The sequence below is a fragment of the Aphelocoma coerulescens genome, chromosome 2, assembly GCF_041296385.1.
Source record: "Aphelocoma coerulescens isolate FSJ_1873_10779 chromosome 2, UR_Acoe_1.0, whole genome shotgun sequence".
Classification (NCBI taxonomy): Eukaryota; Metazoa; Chordata; class Aves; order Passeriformes; family Corvidae; genus Aphelocoma; species Aphelocoma coerulescens.
This window is the reverse complement of record NC_091015.1, coordinates 69,409,283-69,429,785: the sequence shown is the minus strand read 5'-3', so window position 1 is coordinate 69,429,785 and position 20,503 is coordinate 69,409,283. Positions and strand designations below refer to the sequence as shown.

Sequence of the window (20,503 nt, the reverse complement as noted above, 5' to 3'; positions counted from 1 at the left end):
GTCTCCTGGCCCGGTTGAGGCACGATTCAAGGGAGGTGAGTATAAAATACAACTCCTTATCTCCCTCATGGCCACAAAATCTGAAGGTGGTGAGGCCTCAAATTGTGTTCCTGTGTGTCCACTGTGTGAAATCTCACCAGTCTCAGCTTTGTAAGGACCTGTGCATTTCAGAATTAATTGCCAGAACCTGGTCCAGATTTGCTCTTCTGTGTGTGTGAGAGCAAGCAAATGCAGCAGGTAGTTGGGCTTATTGCTTCAAAATTTCTTTCTTTGGAGAAATTCCATAAGCAAGCTGACCTCAATTGGTCCTACCTTGGGCAAGGGATTGGATCAGTTGACATCCAGAAATCTTTTACAGTATGAAATCTTGGAAGGGTCTATGATTCCACAGGGGCTTTTGGAGGGGCAGAAGACTGTAAGGGCCCATTCACCACACTGCCAACAAGCAGTCCTGAGGTCCATGAGCAGAGAGGAACTCCCAGCAGGAGACCAATACCAAGTCTGCCTTTCAGATGTCCTTCAGAAGATGACATTTGGATCAAGAAACTGTCCTTGTAAAGCCCATCGCACAACCATAAAAAAAAGGATCTTTTCTGGGAAGTATACTTTGCATGTTTGGAATGAGATGAATACAGAAACCAGGCCAGGATTGGGACTGTTACAGTCATCAGCAGATGGAAGAAGGGGCTCTCACATGAATGCTGCTGCCACTCTTTAGATAAATATTAAATAAGTTGTTCAAAACTATTTAACAGTCAGTAGCAAGGCCAGGCATAGGCAATTATAAAACTAGGAATGATCCGGCTCAAGCATATCAATTACATTTTCTGATTTTCTTTTTATAAAAATACCTAGTATTATGTTGAATAAAGCTGGAAGAACAATAACGTAATAAGCCATGTGCAAATATTCACAGTAAACATACAGTTTTATTTCAGTAAATCAGTAAAAAGTTTATCAAATACTATAAAATGCAACCTAGTTAGTCACTTCAGTAAATGCTTGCTGAGCGCTCCAGCTTCCCAGTTAACAGATGTGGATGATTAAAAAAAGGAAAAGTAACAGAGAATCTATACACACCATACTATGCTATTACAAGTACTGAATGCAAACTAAAGAACGGTGACTGAAATGGTAGAAGAAGAACAAAGCTAACAAAGGGAAGGAAAAAAGTTGCATTTATTTGACAGGATGAATCCCACAGGCACCTTCAGAGATGAAACCTGGATCACCTCCCATTTATAAATCTGACTAATTGCCTTCAGAAGGTTTCAAATCCAGCCAAGGATGTGGAGAAGATTCTACATTAGACAAGAATCCAAATATTTTAAACTATTGCAACAGTTGTAGAGCAGCTTTGCAGGCAAACCTATGTTCATTGGAGGTCTACTTTTTTCAAAATGCAGACACCACATTATGAAGGACATCTGAGGTGACATCAGCCCATTTAGCTGTAAGGGGCTGATGCCCCTCAGAGTCAGGGCTCTGAGTGTTCTAGGGTCATCTTAATGGAACAGAGGCACCAGATATGGGGCCTCACCCACAGTCCAGGATGAGGGCTCAATGTTGCTACTGGCTGGCCTTGGGGACATGCAGCTGTAGGAGGTTTGCATGTGACAGGTTGGGACAGCAGGATTTCCCCCAAAAGGAAAGCCCAAAGTTGTCTACCTTCTAGCATACTCCCCAGAACAAAAAAGGAAAATTGGTGTCTGTGTCTGTGGTGGTTTTTTTGTTTGGCTGTTTCTTTCTGATTTTGTTTTGTTTGTTTTCTGCATGTTGTTTTTTCTTCTCCCAAGCCAAAGGTTGTTGCGCTTGTCTTCTCATTTCTTTGATCAAAGCACTAGCAAAAAGTTAATGCTTCAAGACATACTTCCCAATTCTGTTTCTGATTATTCGTTTTTTTTTAATGAGAAACCTGTTCATAGTTAGTGTCTTTGGAATAAGTGTAGCTGACTCATGGTTTCCTTGTCAAAGGAGCCATTACTCAACATGCATCTTCTATTCCATTAAGAGCTAGATTACACTCCCTAAATTTTCAGTGATTTAGCTATATGAAAACTTGATGTAACTTAATGTTACGTTTTAGAAGTGTTGGTCTACGTTGTATTTAATATCCAATCTACAAATAATTGAATATTAGAATAATAATTGTCAGCAGGTTCATGCAGAAAAGAGGGCTTTCAGAAAAGTAAATGCTGTTCTAGTTCCCATGGCACCATTCCCAATATTTGTTTTATACTCCTGAGAGAAAAGAGAAAAGCAGAACAAATGTTAAACCTCCCACACAAAATTCTCAAAGTAATATTATAATTCCCCCTAAGGCTCCAGCCTTGCTGTCAAATTGCTTTTTCTGTCAAGTTTCCAAATTCTTTTATTGAGAAAGGATAATAATTATAATTATCCAAAGTTTAAGTTGGTGAGTTTTTACTAAAATAGTTAAGCTGCAAATGCTCATTGAAAAACCTTTTAGAGTCATTAATTTAATTTGCATGGTGCGATTACCACAATGAGACGGTCTCTCATATATATATATATATGTGTATATATATATGCTTATGTAAATGCATTTTTTGCCTAATTATCACCTTCTTGGGAAAATTACTGGTTTGTATCAGCAGTCTCAGTAATTATTCATACAAATTATCTCAGTATTGCTTCAAAGAATTATTGACTTGTGCAGATTTTTTCTTCTGCACTTTCCAATGATGTTGTACAACTTCTGATGTACTGCCATACCATTTTTCTTATTCATTCAGGTGACTGTGCTTTCCATAATTCCTTGGCTCAACATTCCTAGAATGCTCAAGAAATTTTTTGATTGTTTGTTTGTTTAAGATTTTGGTTCAGCCATGTTTATGCCTTTGGGGAGAGGAAATGTTATCAAAGTTCCATTTATCATATTTTATTTTGTAAAGATGTTTTCAATACTGCAGACCTTGGTATTCACAGAAATTAATTTTTAATTTGACACCCAAGTGGTGGTACCACAGATCTTTAAACACTGAAATAAGGCCATACAACTTATCTGTTGTACGGCATTGTCAGGAGATAACAATGAAGTGATTGAAGAAACAGAAAGCAACAAAACCACGCAAGTAAGTTAGCAGCTGGAAAGGTACCTTAGATTCTCTGTGCATGCATGACAATTCTTCTGTTGTCACCTAGTTAGATTCCATTAGAAATGCAAGTCTTCCCTGTACTACATGCAAGAGAAGCATGCAGAGCAGCTCAGATGAGATGCTTTACAGCAGATATATTAAGCAGATCAAACAGCTGCTTAAATAAAATTTGCTGCAAGAAAACTTTTTTAGACAGTCACAGTCTTTGAACCAATGTCCTTTAAAAACTTTGGCACCAAATGTTAAGCAGAGAAATAGTCTCCTGTATCTGTGAGGGACTAGGTGAAGGACTATACTGAAGTACTCCCAATAGGTGTTTTTCAGAATCAGAACCTGTCAAAGTTTTTGGGGTGTTCCCAAATCATCAACCCTTTATTACTTTAAAGCTGTTTGCCAAAACTCTCTAACCCATAGGTAATATTTCACCAGATTTGGTTGCCTCTAACAGCACCCTATAGACAGCTCTTTGCAATCTGAGGAAGATGAGTCCAGAGGCTCTATCTGAACAGAAAATTTCAGCTGAAGGATGAACCAGTATACACTAGTATCTTCACTAGTGCAGGTTAGTTACAGACTAGACAGAGTTTAAAGGCAAGATTATTTTAAAAAACCCACCCCCCGCAAAAAACCCAACCAAACCCCCAGATTTATACCAATAAAATATATTTCTGAAAATAATTACTAGAATTGGAATCAGTTGCAGAAAGTTAAGCAATAACACATCTTACTAACGGCTAAATATTTGAGCTGGTTTCAAAGTCTGTTCTACATTTCATCCAGCTAGAAGAGCTGTCAGGATAATCTTACAGCCATGAGATCTGGGGCCTACTTTCTTACACCAACTTGGTCCCCTGGACACCTTTTTTTCTAGTGGGAAAGATCAGCTGGGACATTGTTCCCTTTTCAGTGCACTTCTACTTAGGCAGGTCCCAGCAATTGTGTTTGTGCAATAAGTATGTTTTAGAATGAGTTTAATCAAAATGTTTAACAAAATGATTTGATGACTGCCCAGTCCTCTAAAGAAAGGCTGTTCTTCCAAGTTAGTCTTTACTCTGGAAAAAAAAAAACCCAAACAAATAACAGCAAAAACCAGCAAAGACCTCAAATGTTTTGGAAGCAAAATCTCTTACTGGACAGCCCTATAAGCTGCCAGCACAAGAGGCTGCAATAAACAACCTACTCAGGTGCTCTTCCACCAAAACTGAGTAAAGCCTAAACACCTTCAAGAGGCCTCCACTTTTGGAAGCCCTGCTGAGAGAGGCCAAGTGCTGTGCAGCATAAGTGAGCTCTGAATGGATATTCTTTCCTTCCTGGGATTCTCCTTTCCTAGTTACTGTGATTGAGGAGCTGCAGTGGACAAGTTCAGGGAAGCTTCAAACAACCTCTGGCTCATAAATCCATGGACCAAGCCCTATCCCAAAGCTTTATGAAATCAAAAGAAGGACCTAAGCCTTGCAACAGTATTCAGACCAGAGAATCACAGAACAGTTTGGGTTGGAAGGGGCCTGCAAAGGTCATCCAGTCCAGTTCCCCCAGCATGAGGAGTGACAACACTGATTGGCACTTCTTACCACCAATGCCCTATTTTAAAAGGATATCCTAATCTTTGAAGTATGCAGGGAAATTAACAGTTATTGTAGACAGTAAGCCTCTAACAGTCTTAAATACACATAAAGGTCAGAGCTACTGTAGTTGGTTTATTTGTATCTGTCTGTACTTACAAGATCAGTTTTACACTGAAATATAGCAAACTCCTGTCTCTATGTAATGTCAAGATGTTTGAAAAAATGGGGTTCTGCAGTTTTGTTGATAGCAGATGGTCAAAACCAGACAGTCCTGTAATTGAGTGGCCTTGACTGGTGGTTTGCTTTGCACTGCTCATGGTCCTCCTCATGCTGTGGTGCCCAAATCCTGGTTTGACACCAGGACCACGTTTGCAGGGGGGTTTAAGAAGATGCTGAGCTCCGCTAGAATGAGAAATTCCCAGCCCACCATCCCTCAAGCAGCATTTGCTGTGATGATCCTAAGCGAGGGTGACATCAGGAGCATGATTTTCCAGCCCCTTTTGAATGGAAGCACAGCTGTGTAGTTTTAGGATGAGGGCCTTCCCTGGGAGCAGAATGATTTTTGACTGCTTCACATCCGGATTGCTTAGGAGGCTGAGCACTAGCCCAGTGTTATTCCTAGAAGATTATCAGTTGGAGTAAGGCATCTGCCCTACTTAATGGTTAATCATTACCTCAGATGGATTAACTTGATGATCATTCTCTCTAGCAGCAAAAATCCTTTAAGATATTTCCATGACAGCTCTTCACTTCTTCCCCAGAGCTGGAACTCCAGAGCAAACTACTGTACAAATATTTCTACAGTTCTAATGATTACAACTTATTTCTGTGTCATAACAAAAGAAATCTGAGAGAAATAAAAGTTTCCTGGAAAAGAGATCTCCCCAGTCTAGCTTGCTGCATATTGCTGAGTGCAATACCAAGGCTCTGCTGATTTCCAAAAGTTTGCTTTAAATTCATGATGTTGTTCTCAGTGTTTGACCTGGAGTCTCCTACCCTGAGCTCTCATCCTTTGCTGAACTGAGAATTAAAACATGCAACACTGCACTGATAGAGAGCCATGAAAGCAGGATCATTTGAAATGAGTATTTCTGCAGGTCCAAAGTTTCAGGGAGTTATTTTACTTTTAAAATTAATTGTAGACAAATCACTGTCTTTGCATAATTTCTAGTGAATAAATTGGGTAATAAAATCCTTCCCTCTTCAACCTCTTCTACCCCAATTTTGAAAATCATGTCATAGGATCTAGATCAGAAATGAACAATTTTCACTGCTTGGAAAAACATTAGTCATGGAAATATCTCATAAAATAAGCTGCGCTGAGCTTGGCAAAGAGTCTGTATGTGCTTTTTCCAAGAAAAAGAAAAAATATTTTACTTTTCTATTTCAGGATTACTTAACTGTTCTAAAATACCACACTTTAACGTGCTTATGCTGAAAGTCTTTGCATTCGACAGGCTCAATATTTCATCATCTATGCTTATAGTGACCTACATCCCAGGTATTTTTCTAAACCCACCAGCCAGTGGACGAGATGGTAAAAGTACACTACAAAATAACTTCTGCTGTAGCATAGAGAACTCACTGCTTTTATCTGTGAATCAAATTCTGCAAGTTTCCTTTTATTAGGCAAAATATTTTAAATTCCGGAATTTTTCTAAGGCCAAGCAGAGGAATTCTATGGTGTTACATTACCTTACAGCTGACACTACACCTTAAAGAGGGATTTTTCACTGCGGCAAAGTCTTGCTCATTAGGGCTTTTGAAACTTTTAAGTCACCATTCCCATTCTCACATGATTTGCTAAATCTCAAGGGTTCTTTTCTGCCATCTAGTGGCTTTGAGCAGAATTAAAAGAAATCTGCTAAGGACAAATTTGAAAATTATTGTTTGTGATAAAAGATGGCAGTTTTGATTTATGGTTATATTTGAAAAACTTATTTATACTTGGAAAAGAGGACTATTCCCTCCACATAACCATTAACCAAACACTGAAAGAAAATAGAGGATTAATATGTGGCCACTGAGACTCCTGTGAAAAGAACAGCTGAGGTTACTGCATTGGAGTGTGGGATGGAGTTGCACTGACTGAGAGAGGATGTTACGTGGAGGACTCCTCATATCCAGTGTGTCTTTTCTTAGAGCAGTCCTGGAAATGCGTAAGACAATCCAAGCAGAACTCTCTCCTGCTGCCCAGCTCCCTTCTATTTTTGGGGGGTGGATATGGAATAATATGTAACAAGTTATTTTCAAAAGTAATATAATGAACAGACACTTAGACAGGGTTAACAGAGAGGCTCTTTTTACATACAAATAGATGCCATAAAAAAAATTTCATAGAACTTGACAAGTTCCATTCAAATTTTTAATGCACAGTGTATAGTGTTCATTAATAACTATAACTCAGGATCAAAATATTTCATTTTATGGATGTATAATATAACTGATTTAAAAGACACAAAGCAGCAACAAAATGCACTAGCACTAAAGTATTTCAACACCAACAGCTAGGAGGCATGTCTGAACTGGATATAATCAACTTAAATCTCTCAATTTTCTCGTAAAAAAACTATTCTGGAAACTCCCTTAACATTCAGAATCACAAAACAGTTTGGGTTGGGACCTTAAAGATCATCTAGCTCCAACTTCCACCACTTCCATGGGCAGGGCACTTCCCACTAGACCAGGTTGCTCAGAGTCCCATCCACCTCGGCCTTGAACACTTCCAGGGGCATCCACAGCTTCCCTGGGCAACCTGTGCCAGTGCCTCCACCATCCTCACAGCAAAAAATTTCTTTCAAATACCTAATCTAAAACTACCTTTTTTTCAGTTTAAAACTGTTCCCCCTTGTCCTATTACTACACACCCTTGTAAAAGTCCCTGTCCCGCTTTTCTGTAAAACTAAACAAAACCAAATTTACATTTGAAAGAACCTTTCTTACACATTGCAGTTATACTTCATGGAGAAAACATGGTCCACTCTGGTTCAAATCCTTTCAAAAACACTAAAAAAACCCCCACATTTTACAAAATACAATTAAGTGATCTCCTGATTTTAAATTTTTGAATCTGATGTAATTAAAACCCATAATAATTGATACTAAATTTCAAGATAAAGAGATGTCAGTATGAAAGATCTGGTCTGCCACTGAGAACTTTGAATTCTTCCTAGTTATACGCCTTTTATTTCAGAAACAATAACAAATACTGCATTTATGGCAGAAGTATCAGATCCAAAGCCTGAATTTCTATTGCTATTTAAAAAAAAAGAAGAAATCAGAATATTGAGTGAATGATGCATGAATAGAAAGTTAGTGATTAAGAACAAGGCACAGGAGCCTGCCCACTTTTAGTAATGGCAAAAGATGGAAACTGACTTAAAACAAAAACCTTTTACAATCCTTTTACTGACATTTGAAATAAAGATTTCAAAAAATATGCTGTGAACTTCTTTAACTGTTTACTAATTAATATTTTGAAAAACCAGATGAGGCATTCCGGGTTTTTTAATGCGCTGACAATTTATTTTACAAATGCATAAAAGCACAACTTGTGTGAAAAATATAACAATACAATCAACTACAAAACAGTAGACTATCACACACAGTCTTCAAGATTCTTTTTTTCTTCGAATTGTTTGTCTACTGCAAGTGAAAGGGCCTGAAGAAAAGTTGTCATTGTAACACTGGGGGACTGAAAATAAGAGAACATTTTGTTAGACACACTACAGCAATAGGCAGACATAATATTTTACATACAAATCACAGTATTTAAAAGAGAACTATTGGAATTTCATGTAACAAAAATTTCAAAATGCTATAAACCAAACTGCAAGCTTATTTTAAATCAGCTAGCATAGCAAAGTCAAAGTCAACCTGTGCAAAGTCTGCAGTCACAATAACTGTAGATTTGCTTAAAAACAGGTTTTTAACAAATTATTATTTATAAAGTGGCAGAGGTTTGGGGTTTTTTTTTGGCAAGAAATTATAAGAGCACCAATATCAATGTTCAATAATTTAATTAAAAGTAGAATGTTCTTGGGCAGGTCAATCCCACCTATATTCTTCAATCCCATTCTAAATTACAGGCAGCACGTAATTGTTTCAGTCTACGAAGGTACAGAAACAAGATGCAATTTAGATTAAAAGGGGGGTTTGGACCAATCTTTAACTTCAGGCATTGTTCAAATGTCCTCCTGCCTTTCTCAAACCCAACCAGAAATATAATGAACAGAATAAATTCACTTGAATATAATAAACTTACTTGAATATAAAGTGCATGTGCTAGGAAAGGAAGCTTTCTCAGGACCCGGCCACCAAGACCTGCACTTTTTCTGTGGTAAAACAGAGACAAGTGCTACTTAAATGCTAAATATCCACTCTTAAAAGAAGGCCTTTCCTATTTTTGTGTTTCTCCATTAAGTTGCTCCAAAAAAACCTCAGATGACAATTCAACAGGCCACTTGCAGCTCTTTTTGCAGGAGCAGGGAGTGAACAGACAAATTCTGTTTATGGGAGGCTACACAGCACAGTACAGAAAAGGCAGCAAGGTACAGAAACAGCACAGGCCCAGCTGCCTGCCAATGCTTACATCAGGCCCTTCACATCGTTGTGCCAATCTCATGAACTTGGGGGAATGTCTACACCGAAACAGCATGGTACAGACACAACCACTTTTGGAAGGACTGGGAAAAAAACTGGCTTGAAGGCTGGACCTTATGGGTACTGCCTGTCTCCTTCTACCCACCATTTACACACAGTTTCCTTTGCCTCACCCACTTGCTATATGCTTGCATCTTCTCCAAGCACCACTCTGTGTATGTAAAATGCAAATCTCTGTGCCTGTTTTGCTTGTTTTTACTTCACTCCTCACTAGTTAAGACTGCATACTTCAGAAACAGAAAAAAAACCACATTTGCCTGACCATACAAATATTACTTTGTTCCATAGGGACCAGCACTTATGAAAAAAACATTGCTCGATATTGTGAATATAATTTGTATTGTTTCAAGAACTGTTACGCTGCAGTGAAAGACCATTTGCTCTACCAGCATACTCAGCAAACCGCAACACTGTCCATTTACACTTCACTCCTTTCCTCCTTGTTTCTGTCCACTTACATCTCCAGGCTAAATACTGATCTAGCAGATGGCGAGAATTTCAAGACACTTTCTTAGCAGGACCTAAGGCTCATGCTATTTCTGCTAAAGTGCATTACAATTGCCAACATCCACTGAAACCTAAGGCTAATCCAGCCAGCAACTTGTCAAGAGGAGTTCAAATGGCAGAGCACAAACCAGAAGCAGTACTAGGCCAAGCCAGATCTGAGACTAAGAAATGTTAGCAAATTGTGATTGCTTCCACTTTTTGTCCACTGAAGGTTTTTGCACTATCCTAAACAGAAAAAAAATTGAGTTGTTTCAGATCTCCAGTTGTTAAGAAATTAGGTTACTTTTATACATCATTCCACAGTTATATATATATGAAAAAAGTAGAATTTCAGAATCTTACCTTGAGATTTCTTTTAGTACAAGGCTTAACTTTGACACATTATTTTCTATGAAGCCAATCATCTCGAGTTCTCTGAGTGTCAGAAGCTGCTGTCGAGGATATATTATTTGACACTAGAAATGAGAGTTACACACTGTTTTATGAAAAATAAATGTATTCAAAATTAAATCCACAGTAAGAGTGGAAATACAGAAAAGGAATGAAATTTATGTACTTTTGTTACTCAGGAAGTATGATTAAAATGTCAAATTTAATAAAATACAACATTTTACAGTTTTGCTTTCAAGTATTACCTTCATCAGTTCTTCTAGGCAAGAAAGATATATTCTAAATATTGCTGCAGTCGATGGAGGTCCAATGTATTGTTTTATGTCAGCCCTGTCTACAAAGGCCATGTCAATTTTCTCTGTAATATTTGAAGTAGTCAGGATAACTACATTGGGATACCTTCAAGACAAAAACAGATTTTTAGGTCACATGTAAAAGATTTATCTCCTTTTGTGACTGGCAAGTTGCGACATTCCTTCTTATGATTCGAATCCTTTCAGGCAGTAAGCTGCCACATCAATCTTGCCAATCAGGAATTACATTAAATGACTGAAGCTCTTGGCCAGACTATTTCAGTGCATAGTGTCTTTCCTTCAGCTGCTTCTCAAGTGTCCATAGTTCCTCTAATACTATTTCACAGGTGATATACATTAACTATCTAGAACCTACTGGCATAGCTTCTGACACACACAAAAAAAGATTATGAAAAGAAGAATTGTAAATTTGAACCTTTAATCAACGTTTTCCATTTCAATTTTGATGTCTGTTCTCCAAGCAGACATCATGATGATCTGTCCTTTTTCTCTCCGTATCTTTAAGGGAAGCATACTGTCCAGAGATTTGATTGTCCACCCAGGTATGTGTAAAATATTCTGCTGGATTACTCCCATTTCTTTTCAAAACTAGCAACATTAACAAAGAATACTTCACAAACCAGTCTGGTTTAGTATTCCAAGCAGGAATTGAAATTCAGCAGGAATAGGGATACTGAAATTGTCAACTACCTTTTGCTGTTGCAGTAATATGAAAACAATACCTTTTAATCTGGTCTATTTGTGTCAGTACAGCATTCACCACACGAATAGCATCTGAAGGCTCTGTGCCTGCCTTGAAGGCACTGCGGGCTGCTGTGAGGCTTTCCACCTACAGAAAACCCAACCAATCAACCAAACAAGAACAACAAAATCACCAAACCCAAAAAACCCCGAAAGATCGCACTTTTGGAGTCCTGGCAGCAAACAGGTAACTCATGCAATGCACCTCCAGATTCCCGTACCTGCTAATCTAAAACTCCATGTTCAAAATCTTTTGTTAAGTAGGAATTTCCAGGGAGAAAGAAAGGCATGTTAAGGAAGCAAAGTGTAGTGAGGAAAATTCCTGTTTAGACAGCAGAATGGAGGCTGGTTTTCATTTTAAATTTTGGAAGTGGAGGGAATGGGACACACCACCAGAATAATGAATAGGTTGAATTTAAGAGTGAGCTTCCCCACAGGAACTCCAACATGACAAAGTTAGTAAGGTACATGCTTACTGAGTTGCTAATGGATGCAAGTTTGAAGAAAATCTAATGGCAGTGAACTGAACCATATTCATGTTTTTTAGAGCTTTACAAAAAAAATGGAAGAGTGCAAATGATACAAATCTGGGCTACTTTGAAGTTTAAAACAATATTCCACTTGTAAGCATACAAAACAAGGGAAATTCTACCAAGAAAGGTTTCAAGTAATTTTCAGCTGGAATTTGCCTGCTAAGTCATACTATGTCTCTTCCAAACATCTCAAATCTGCAGCAATTAAGACTAAAATTCACTCATCTGCACAGTTATGTAGCTTACAAAATAACATAAATGTGCTTTTATTGTTCTTTATGAATAAGCACTATTGCAGCTCCTTCCCATTGATTTCCTTTCTTCTAAATTTTATGTACAACAATGCTGTTGGAATCATACCTCATCAATCAGTACAAATACAAGAGCATCTCTGTCATCAACTAACTCTTGAATCTTCTGGAACATCTTAGTCACAAGCTTGCCACTCTAGAAAGACACCATATGCATATGTTTAACTATTTCCTTACCACACAACTTTCTAAGGCTTATAATATTTAAAGGTGTAAATACCTTTTAAAACAACTTTCTAATGTAACTTCTCTTTAAGCATTCTCAAACACATTACTTATTCTGAGCAATCTCTGGTGTGCATACTTAGGCAAAAAGTTCAGCAGAATAATTACAGTGTAATTTCTAAAACACAAAGTTTATTTTATTAGCTACATCAATACATACCTCAGAAAACCATTTAGAGAAAAGGCTATGGCTGTTTATCTCAATTAACTGTCCATATCTATATCTAAAGTATGAAAAGAAAAAGAAGTATCAACTCAATTGTAAATAAAAATCAGTGATATCCTTAACTTCTGTAAGTCTCATTCCTGACATTCTGACCCTGGAATTCTGTGAATTAGAACTTTAAATTACTCACCTTTCAAAACACAACACATGTTTTATCAGTATTATTTTTGTTGCTGGAAATTGTCACATTGCTGAAAATATAACTAGAATTCTGTATATTAAATTGCTATTAGAATTTCTTCATTTGAACAGGGTAAAAGTTCCCATGATAATTGCCTCATTCTTCTCTTTGTGTAAGATTTTCTTCAGTATAGCAAGAAGTGACAAAGTATCTCAACTACACATTATACAGCACTTGATTTTCACACATTCAGTTTGGGCTAGAGTCAGATCATGACAAAAATTACACATTATTTATGCTACACCTTGTATTATATATAACTTTTTTTTTTTAATATATAAATTTGTTAAGTTGCTATGAACTTTTAGGCTATTTCTTATAACCTGAGATACAAACTGACCTCTGTAGATTGTGGCATTCAGACAATCTAAGTACAAAAGAAATTAGTTTAAAAATTGCTACCTAATAAAACCAGGCTCTATCAAACATGAAGATACAAAACCCAAAATGCCCTTTAATCTTCATTGATGTACAATGTGAGCAAAAATTTCTGTACTGCCACTGGAATTTCTTTAACACACCTGGGCACAAATAATTACACATTTTAAAAGGCACTGAAATATCCTAATCAGTCTAGTAGATTCATTTTATTGCTGGTCTGGTGCTCTACAAAAAAGAAGACACATTAGCACTAGGTACAAGTTACTTGAAATCAAATATGAAATATACTTGAGCTAGTGAAAAAGAACAACTAAGTCTAGTAAGCTAAAGTGAAAAATTTCCAAAAAATTATCACCTGTATGACAGTCGAATTGTCAATTTCTGAGCCAATGCTTTACAGAGAGAAGTTTTCCCAGTTCCAGGAGGGCCTGGTTTGAAATCAGATCCAAACATTACACACAGTCTGCATGAGACTGTTAACGACATCTTACAGCTTTTTAACTATTTCATTACCGCACTAATTGTACAGTAAAAACACAGCAGAGAATGATTGTGTACACCAGAGTATTTTGAGAAAATTGCTTACTTGACTGCCATCTCAGAGCTGAGGTTTGATTTTATACACTTTTCAATTATTAGTGTAGTTAGTGTAACAGTTTGTATGCAGATACCATGAAGTTAAAACACTCAACAGCCAGAGAAGCAAAGTGTATCACCCCGGCAGGGCTAATGCTTATCAGCATTCTCTGTTATCAGTGCTGCGCTTAAACTTGTATCTTCCTGAAACATACTCTTCTAACATGGAAAACAGAAACATATCATGATCAGTTTGAGCAGCTGCCCACTTTCCCAGAAGTTTCTTCCTTGGGGCAACCCAGATCATCTTGGGAACTATAATCTGGGACCAATCTTTTGGATCTGACTTAATACCCTGTGGAAGAGACACAAGACTTTCACCAAACAGTTAAGTACAAGCACAGTTAATAGGGTATGAGTTGGAAATAAAGCCTTTCAAACAAAAACATCCTGAAGCTTCTAAATTGACAGTTGTAACTGAAGTACAATTGACAAATATTTCCACATGACCTTTTATTTTTGAATACCAGTCTTGATGACAAAATCAATGCAAGACACATTTTGTAAGAAAATGCATTCACTTGATGCTAATCTTGTTTGGGGTATAACCTCCACAGTAAGCTGACTGAAAATTTCAGCTTCACTGAAATAACAGTAACTAAACTAGCAAGAGCTGGCAATAGAACACAGTGTCAACAACACAACACACAGATTGATTTCCCAGTTTTCTCAAAGCTTTTATAAAGCTCTAACTAACAAAATATTTAGTACTGCGATAGAAGTTTAACTGAGATATGCCTCCCAATATCTTCAGTATCTGCACTATTTTTGGTCTTTACGTAAAAATGCAACAATATCACTTAAAAATTAAAATTAAGAAATCCACAGTTGTCACCCCACTGTAAACTTTAGAATTTAAATTCATGCAAAACATAGTACGTGTGAATATTGATTTGACTCTGACATTACATTTCATCTAAATTTGTACTATTGAGGGAATACTTCTCTGCTGCTTTCTGATCACCTCATTTCACTACACAGGACTGCAATACAAGTCTTTCCAGAAGGGAAGTATAAACACATGCCCAATGAATCTACTTGGTTTAAAGCAAATAATTTTTACCATGCAGCAAAACAACTCTGTTCCACGATATCAGGTTACTGTCAACATTTTTGTCGGAAAATAATAATGTTGTTGTCACGTAATCGAGTAACTAATTGAAGAGGACAAAAAGAAAGACACAAATTAGAGATATAACAGCAAATACAACTGCAAATAGAATCAATCTCTAATGATGTCTATTTTGTGCTCATAACAACAACAAAAAAAAGAGCTCATGTCTTTTAGTCATAAGCAAATTTATTTCTGCAAATAAATTTCTGTCCTACCCTCACGAATAAGAATAGTACTCTGCACAAATGTAGTTCTGGACCTTTTAAATGAATAAATTAAATGCTTTAAGGAAAGGAAATTGATTTAATTTTCTATTGTCCCACGTACTGTGTATCTATAAAACACAAGCCCAAGCACAGAGACTCGAAGACTCAAACTCTGGGTCCTGTTTAGATGTTGTACAGCTATACATTTGTTCAGTTTGTAGTAGTCAGTCCACCAAACAAAGCATTTCCTGTCACATTTTATTTCCTTTTTACTGAAGCATTTGTATCAGCTGTTGCAAGGAATTTGTAGATTATTCATCCTTCCAAATAAATAAGTGAAGTTGCCCATATTTCCCGGAATGCTTGCTTCTAAAAATACTGCAGCGTCATTTTAGATTTATCTAGAGTTAGGAAGTAGAGAACTCCTTCAACAAAATGAAGTGACTCTGTAGTGACTTTTACCTATAATAACACGGGATACCACATTATCTTCTGTTGCTCTTACCTGTAACCAGCTTTTGATCCCTACGTGCTAATGGGACAATACAATGGTGCTCCTGCAATATCTCATGCTAGAGATGGAGTAATCACAAAACAGCAAAAACAACTGAACTTAATCCACATATTTTTCAAAATTCTATCGACACTGAAAATGCACAGCAACCATTTCAGAGTCTGTAGAACCCAACCATGCTCAGACATTTCCATGGTTTAAAAAATGAAGATTTATCACAATTTTAAAGACGTAGTTCTAGTTTCAGTTATTAAAAGCAACCACTTCTTTCTACCCATATACACTGACACTCAACAGTGATCAGCCTGCTGTTATTTAGTACACCATCAAGTCTAATTAAATAGTCTTGTCATTTCACAGATGACTTGTAAAGCTGTTCCATAAATTCGACAAATGTGTATGTATTAATTGACATTTATCTTATAAATGAAGAAGTACAATCACTGGAACGTTTTGCTTTTCTGTATTTGGTTATAAAGGCTTAAGCGAGAATATTGTGTCTATGGTATAATGATAAGGTAATGAATTAATTAATTGTGTCCAAGAATTTCAGTTAGAAGCTGAATTGAACTATTTGTGGGTTTTATTTGCATCACAATTACTAAATTTCTGGTTACAGTATTACTGTTCTACAAGCTCTGGCAGTTACCAGCACAACCTCTGATGAATGCACAGGATCTTTAGGCTAGAAAATGACCCCATGGAACTGTTCTGTTTCTTTCCAATGTCTTACCAGCATTCAAGTGGCAGGGCACTCAGCTCTGGTCAAATCATTGAATGTGTATTTACACGAACAGTAACAGTGCTGGCTGACATTACTGCCAAGCCCATTAACTGTTTAGCTGCTGCCAGAAACAAAGTTAAACTCCCATTCCCTTCTGCTCAGTCTGCACCCATATCTCCATAGGATGCACCAAACTTCAAACAGGCTTCATTTCAGCTTTTACTTCTCCTCGAGTTATCTTAATTGTTATTCATTTCCAACTTACGTTTGATTTTACTTCAGTGTCATAGATAAGACTTTCCCAAAGGCCGTGGAATTCAGCTGCAAAAGCAATATATTATATACCTGTTTAGGATAAATCAGTCTGGAAACTTGTTACTCATCATTGCAGCACAAAACAGTTCTCAAATTATGCTCAACTAAAATGAAGAATTACGAACAGATATATGAAAACAAGTAAAGCATCTGTGGGGAAAAAAAAAGTTATTTTTCTCAAAATGCAAACACCACTTTCTAACAGACAAATTCAGCAGTTTCCCAGCTTCTATTTCCTCGAATAATTGCGATGAGAAATTGTTAATTTCTTAACATGAAATGAAAAATATCGTTCCTTCTATCCTCAGTAGAGGATGGACTTACATTTCACCAAGAGAGCAATGAAAAGTTGTGGTAGGAGGAGGGTTCTAAGACAAATTTATCATTCAACTTTGTTTGTTTTTTTTTTTTTTTGAAACATCAAGATGAAGAGCATGTACCAGAATAATGCATAAAAAACTAAAGTTGTCATTTGAGTATCTATCATTCCCAGCTGTTGGCTTCTAACTTGCAGCATAGAAAGCAAAAAAAGACAGAACAACTATAAACCACAGAATTGTGACAGTAATGTCAATGTATCAGATTTAATTCTTCCTGAAAACAAATGTAATGGGTAGTTAGGCATTTCACAACACGGAAAGAGTAGGAAATGTTTCAGAATTAACTGTCTCTCTGAGCTTAAGCTCACACCTGTGCTTCTTCTTCCTGGCAGGGAAGCCAACTTCCCCAAGCACAGGCAGGTCTTGCTCTTTCACAGAGGAAAGCCTTGTATTTCCTCTCCAGAAGGCAAGGACTAAATCTCTTTACTTTGTTTGTCTGTTTCATATATAAGAGCAGTACTGTCTTGGGGGCTGGAAGCCAGCAGTGAGGTCTGGAAAATGAATATTTAAAGTGATGAGTGTCTTGTGAGTCTTCAAGTTAAATAAAATTTGGAATGTAACCACCAGGGTTAAAAACTTGCATGCTTCTGACTATATGTTTTAAACCACAAGACCAGTTATTTCCTGACATCCACAAGTATTACAGAAATAAATGATGTTTAGCAGCAGTTCAGTCAAAACCACAAAGAAAAAAGGTCCAAATATATTTGTTCTATAGACAAACAACAAATACTACCTTTAACAGGTAACTATAAACACTTTTAGCCTTTGTAATATTTTCTTTCATTGTTCTAGAGCTTCCAGAAACGTCACACAGGTACCTGCTGGTAGCACCCAGTGGTGAGCTGCAGTGATATCCTCATTCTCTTCTTCCAGGTTTTCAGAGGTTGGTCCTCCTTCATTCAGATGAAAAATATGAAGAGAAAGACTGCTTTTGCTCAGGTCAATAGGCTAGAATGAACATAAAAGGACTTGTAATCTGTCACATTTCTCATTCAAAGCTAGTTGAACAAAGGAAAGTTACAGTTCTCAGCTGGCATTTATCTCAGAAACCTACTACCTCTGTTTCAGACCTTACTAAGTGGTATAAAAAAGATTTAGCCGCCTTTTCCTAGTTATACTAGTCAGCCTAAGAAGAGATACTACATCATCCTACAGACTTTGTCTTGCTTATGCCCTTGGGGTACCACCAGTCTACCTACAATCAGTTCAGGGGCACATGAACAGAGCTGCACATTCTTGACTGGGAATACCTGTCTGTCCTTCAGTTTCAGCTCCGTATCCACAATCGACACAGACTGCACGTTGTTGGTAAGGAAAGGGTCGTCGAACTCTGTCCACTTGTAATCACCAAACACAATGTTGTGTCTGTTCAACAGCTTTAAGACACTCATCCTAATATCCTCTTTCTTGGCCGCACTAAAAAGAAAGAAACACCATTACTTTATGGCATTGACATTTATAAGGAAATCTGAATTAGTGTTGGAGTGCATTATTTCATACACGAGGCCTTCATGGAAAACAGCTTCCATCTTACACTCACCAAAAAACCCAACCAAATAACCAAACAAAAAAACCCCAACCTTAAAAACCAACCAACACAAAAAAAACCCCAAAACCACTCAACCCTCCTCCAACATTCTGCACGAAAAAAGAACCTGTCAGATTCAGCCTGTTTGCAAAAGCAACAAGCTGGATAGTTGTTTTTAATTTGTGCATTAAAAGACAATCCAAAAAATACTATTTGCTCTGTTTGAGGTCCTATCAGGGGATACTGAATGAGACACCTAGAAGACTTCAAGAATGAAAAGCAGTTATACAATCTGTGTTTCAGCAGGAAAACCAGAAAAACTCAGAGCCAAGCTACAGACTGAATTTGGTAAGCTTAGCTTGGAAGCTGCATTATACTTTCACAGGACAGCTGAAACATCAGGATGGGGACGTAATATAATAAAAGGAGAATTCCAGAAGAGACGAAAACTACAGGGAAAGCAATATTATTTGAAGATTTAACTTAATTTTGCAATTTCAATAATCTAAAACCAGTGCAAATTCTCAGTTCTCTGTAAGGCTGGCAAAAATACCACAGTGAATATTTTACACCTTGATTTTCCTAACATCTTGGACATGCTCTCCCATATCATCCAGATATCCAAAGTGGTAAGATAAGAACTGGATAAATGGACAAGGTGGGTTGGACTGTCCAGCTCAGAGGACTGTGATTAGTACAAAGATTAAGCAGAGCTGTTAGTAACTTGGGTGGGGAAAGGCAGTGTGGTGCTGTTAGCATTGGGACCAGCACTGTTTTTGCATCTTTGACAATGGGATGGAAAGTAACTGCATCAAGTTTATGGATAACACCAAAGCAGGGAGAGCTGTCAGTATTCTGAACAGGGCGGGGCTGCTGCTCAGACGGACCTCTGCAGGTTGGCAATATGGTTTGACTGGAAAATTTTGACGTTCAACAAAGGTAAACATGAAATCTTAGCTCTCCATCCACTGCCCAGATAACAGAACGGATCAGAGTCCAAGTGGATGAAATGCAGTTTTGCAGAAAAGGACCCAGGGGTACCGGTGGACGAGTTGGCAATAAGTCAGCAGTGTGCCCCTTCTACAAATGAGGGCAACCTTCTTTTAGGCTGTGCTACAAAGACTGCACATTTTAGGGAAAGCAACTATTTCCATTTGCTGCTGGCTTTGTAAGACCACATCTGGAGTACTGTGTGCAGTTGTGAGCTCCGACATAAAAAGACAAGGATAAACTGGGGCAAACCCAGAACGCGGTTGATTATGAGACTGGATGACATGGCACACAAGGGGAGACTGCGAGAAGTGTATTTGTTCAATCTTAGGAAGAGATACAGGTGTGGAAAACTCCTGGGAGAGCACAGAGAAGGCAGAGCTGGGTGCCACAGGCTCTTGCAGGCGCACAGAACGAGGCCGAGAGGAAACAGGCACAAGTCACAGCAAGTAACACTCTGATCAGAGACCTGCTCGACTTCTGGTGAACTTCCACATGGATCTGAACGCTGTCACACACGTTTGGGAGCGCTCGCTTCAGATCTCCAGCGGCGTCATCCATCTTTCTCGCTCCTAGGGGAAAAACGATACTGAAGAGACTTCCAGCGACTGCTACAGGCTCACGGCACGGACAGCCCTTTCCCGGTGTCCCGTCCACGGGTACAACGCCCACCGCAAGGACCGAGTACGTGACCGGGACCAGGATCGGGATCGGCACTTCCCTCCCTCAGGAGATGGCGACGACAGCCTCGGGATACGCCGCGAGCGCAGTCGCACGTACGGGCGGGCGGGCCGCTCCCGCCTCAGCGCCGGGGACAGGGAATGACCTCACGGCAGGCACGGCCTCAGGAGCGACGCGCCGGAGCGGCGGGAAGAGCGCGGGCGAGCCTGAGGCACCGGGCACCCACTGCGACTGCCGCTGTTTGTAAAGGGCGCGCT

At 38.2% G+C, this 20,503-nt stretch overlaps 1 protein-coding gene across 4 annotated transcripts; it reads right to left on the bottom strand.

Annotated features, from left to right (window-relative positions):
* Positions 1–8,200: 8,200 nt before the first annotated feature.
* Positions 8,201–20,498, bottom strand: TRIP13 (thyroid hormone receptor interactor 13). Of its 4 annotated transcripts, none has more exons than XM_069007926.1 (14): positions 20,392–20,498; positions 20,035–20,137; positions 18,298–18,463; positions 17,866–17,995; positions 16,615–16,670; positions 14,855–14,945; positions 13,511–13,583; positions 12,528–12,591; positions 12,192–12,278; positions 11,280–11,386; positions 10,489–10,642; positions 10,196–10,308; positions 8,949–9,018; positions 8,201–8,378 (listed from the first exon to the last, which is right to left on the bottom strand). In XM_069007926.1, exons 2-14 carry the CDS (start codon positions 20,124–20,126, stop codon positions 8,283–8,285), a joined length of 1,299 nt encoding a protein of 432 aa, XP_068864027.1. In that variant the 5' UTR covers positions 20,127–20,137; positions 20,392–20,498; the 3' UTR covers positions 8,201–8,282. The 4 variants fall into 4 exon arrangements, with proteins under 4 accessions (XP_068864027.1, XP_068864025.1, XP_068864026.1 ...); XM_069007924.1 differs by having other exon boundaries at positions 20,238–20,493; XM_069007925.1 differs by having other exon boundaries at positions 20,346–20,493.
* Positions 20,499–20,503: the final 5 nt, after the last annotated feature.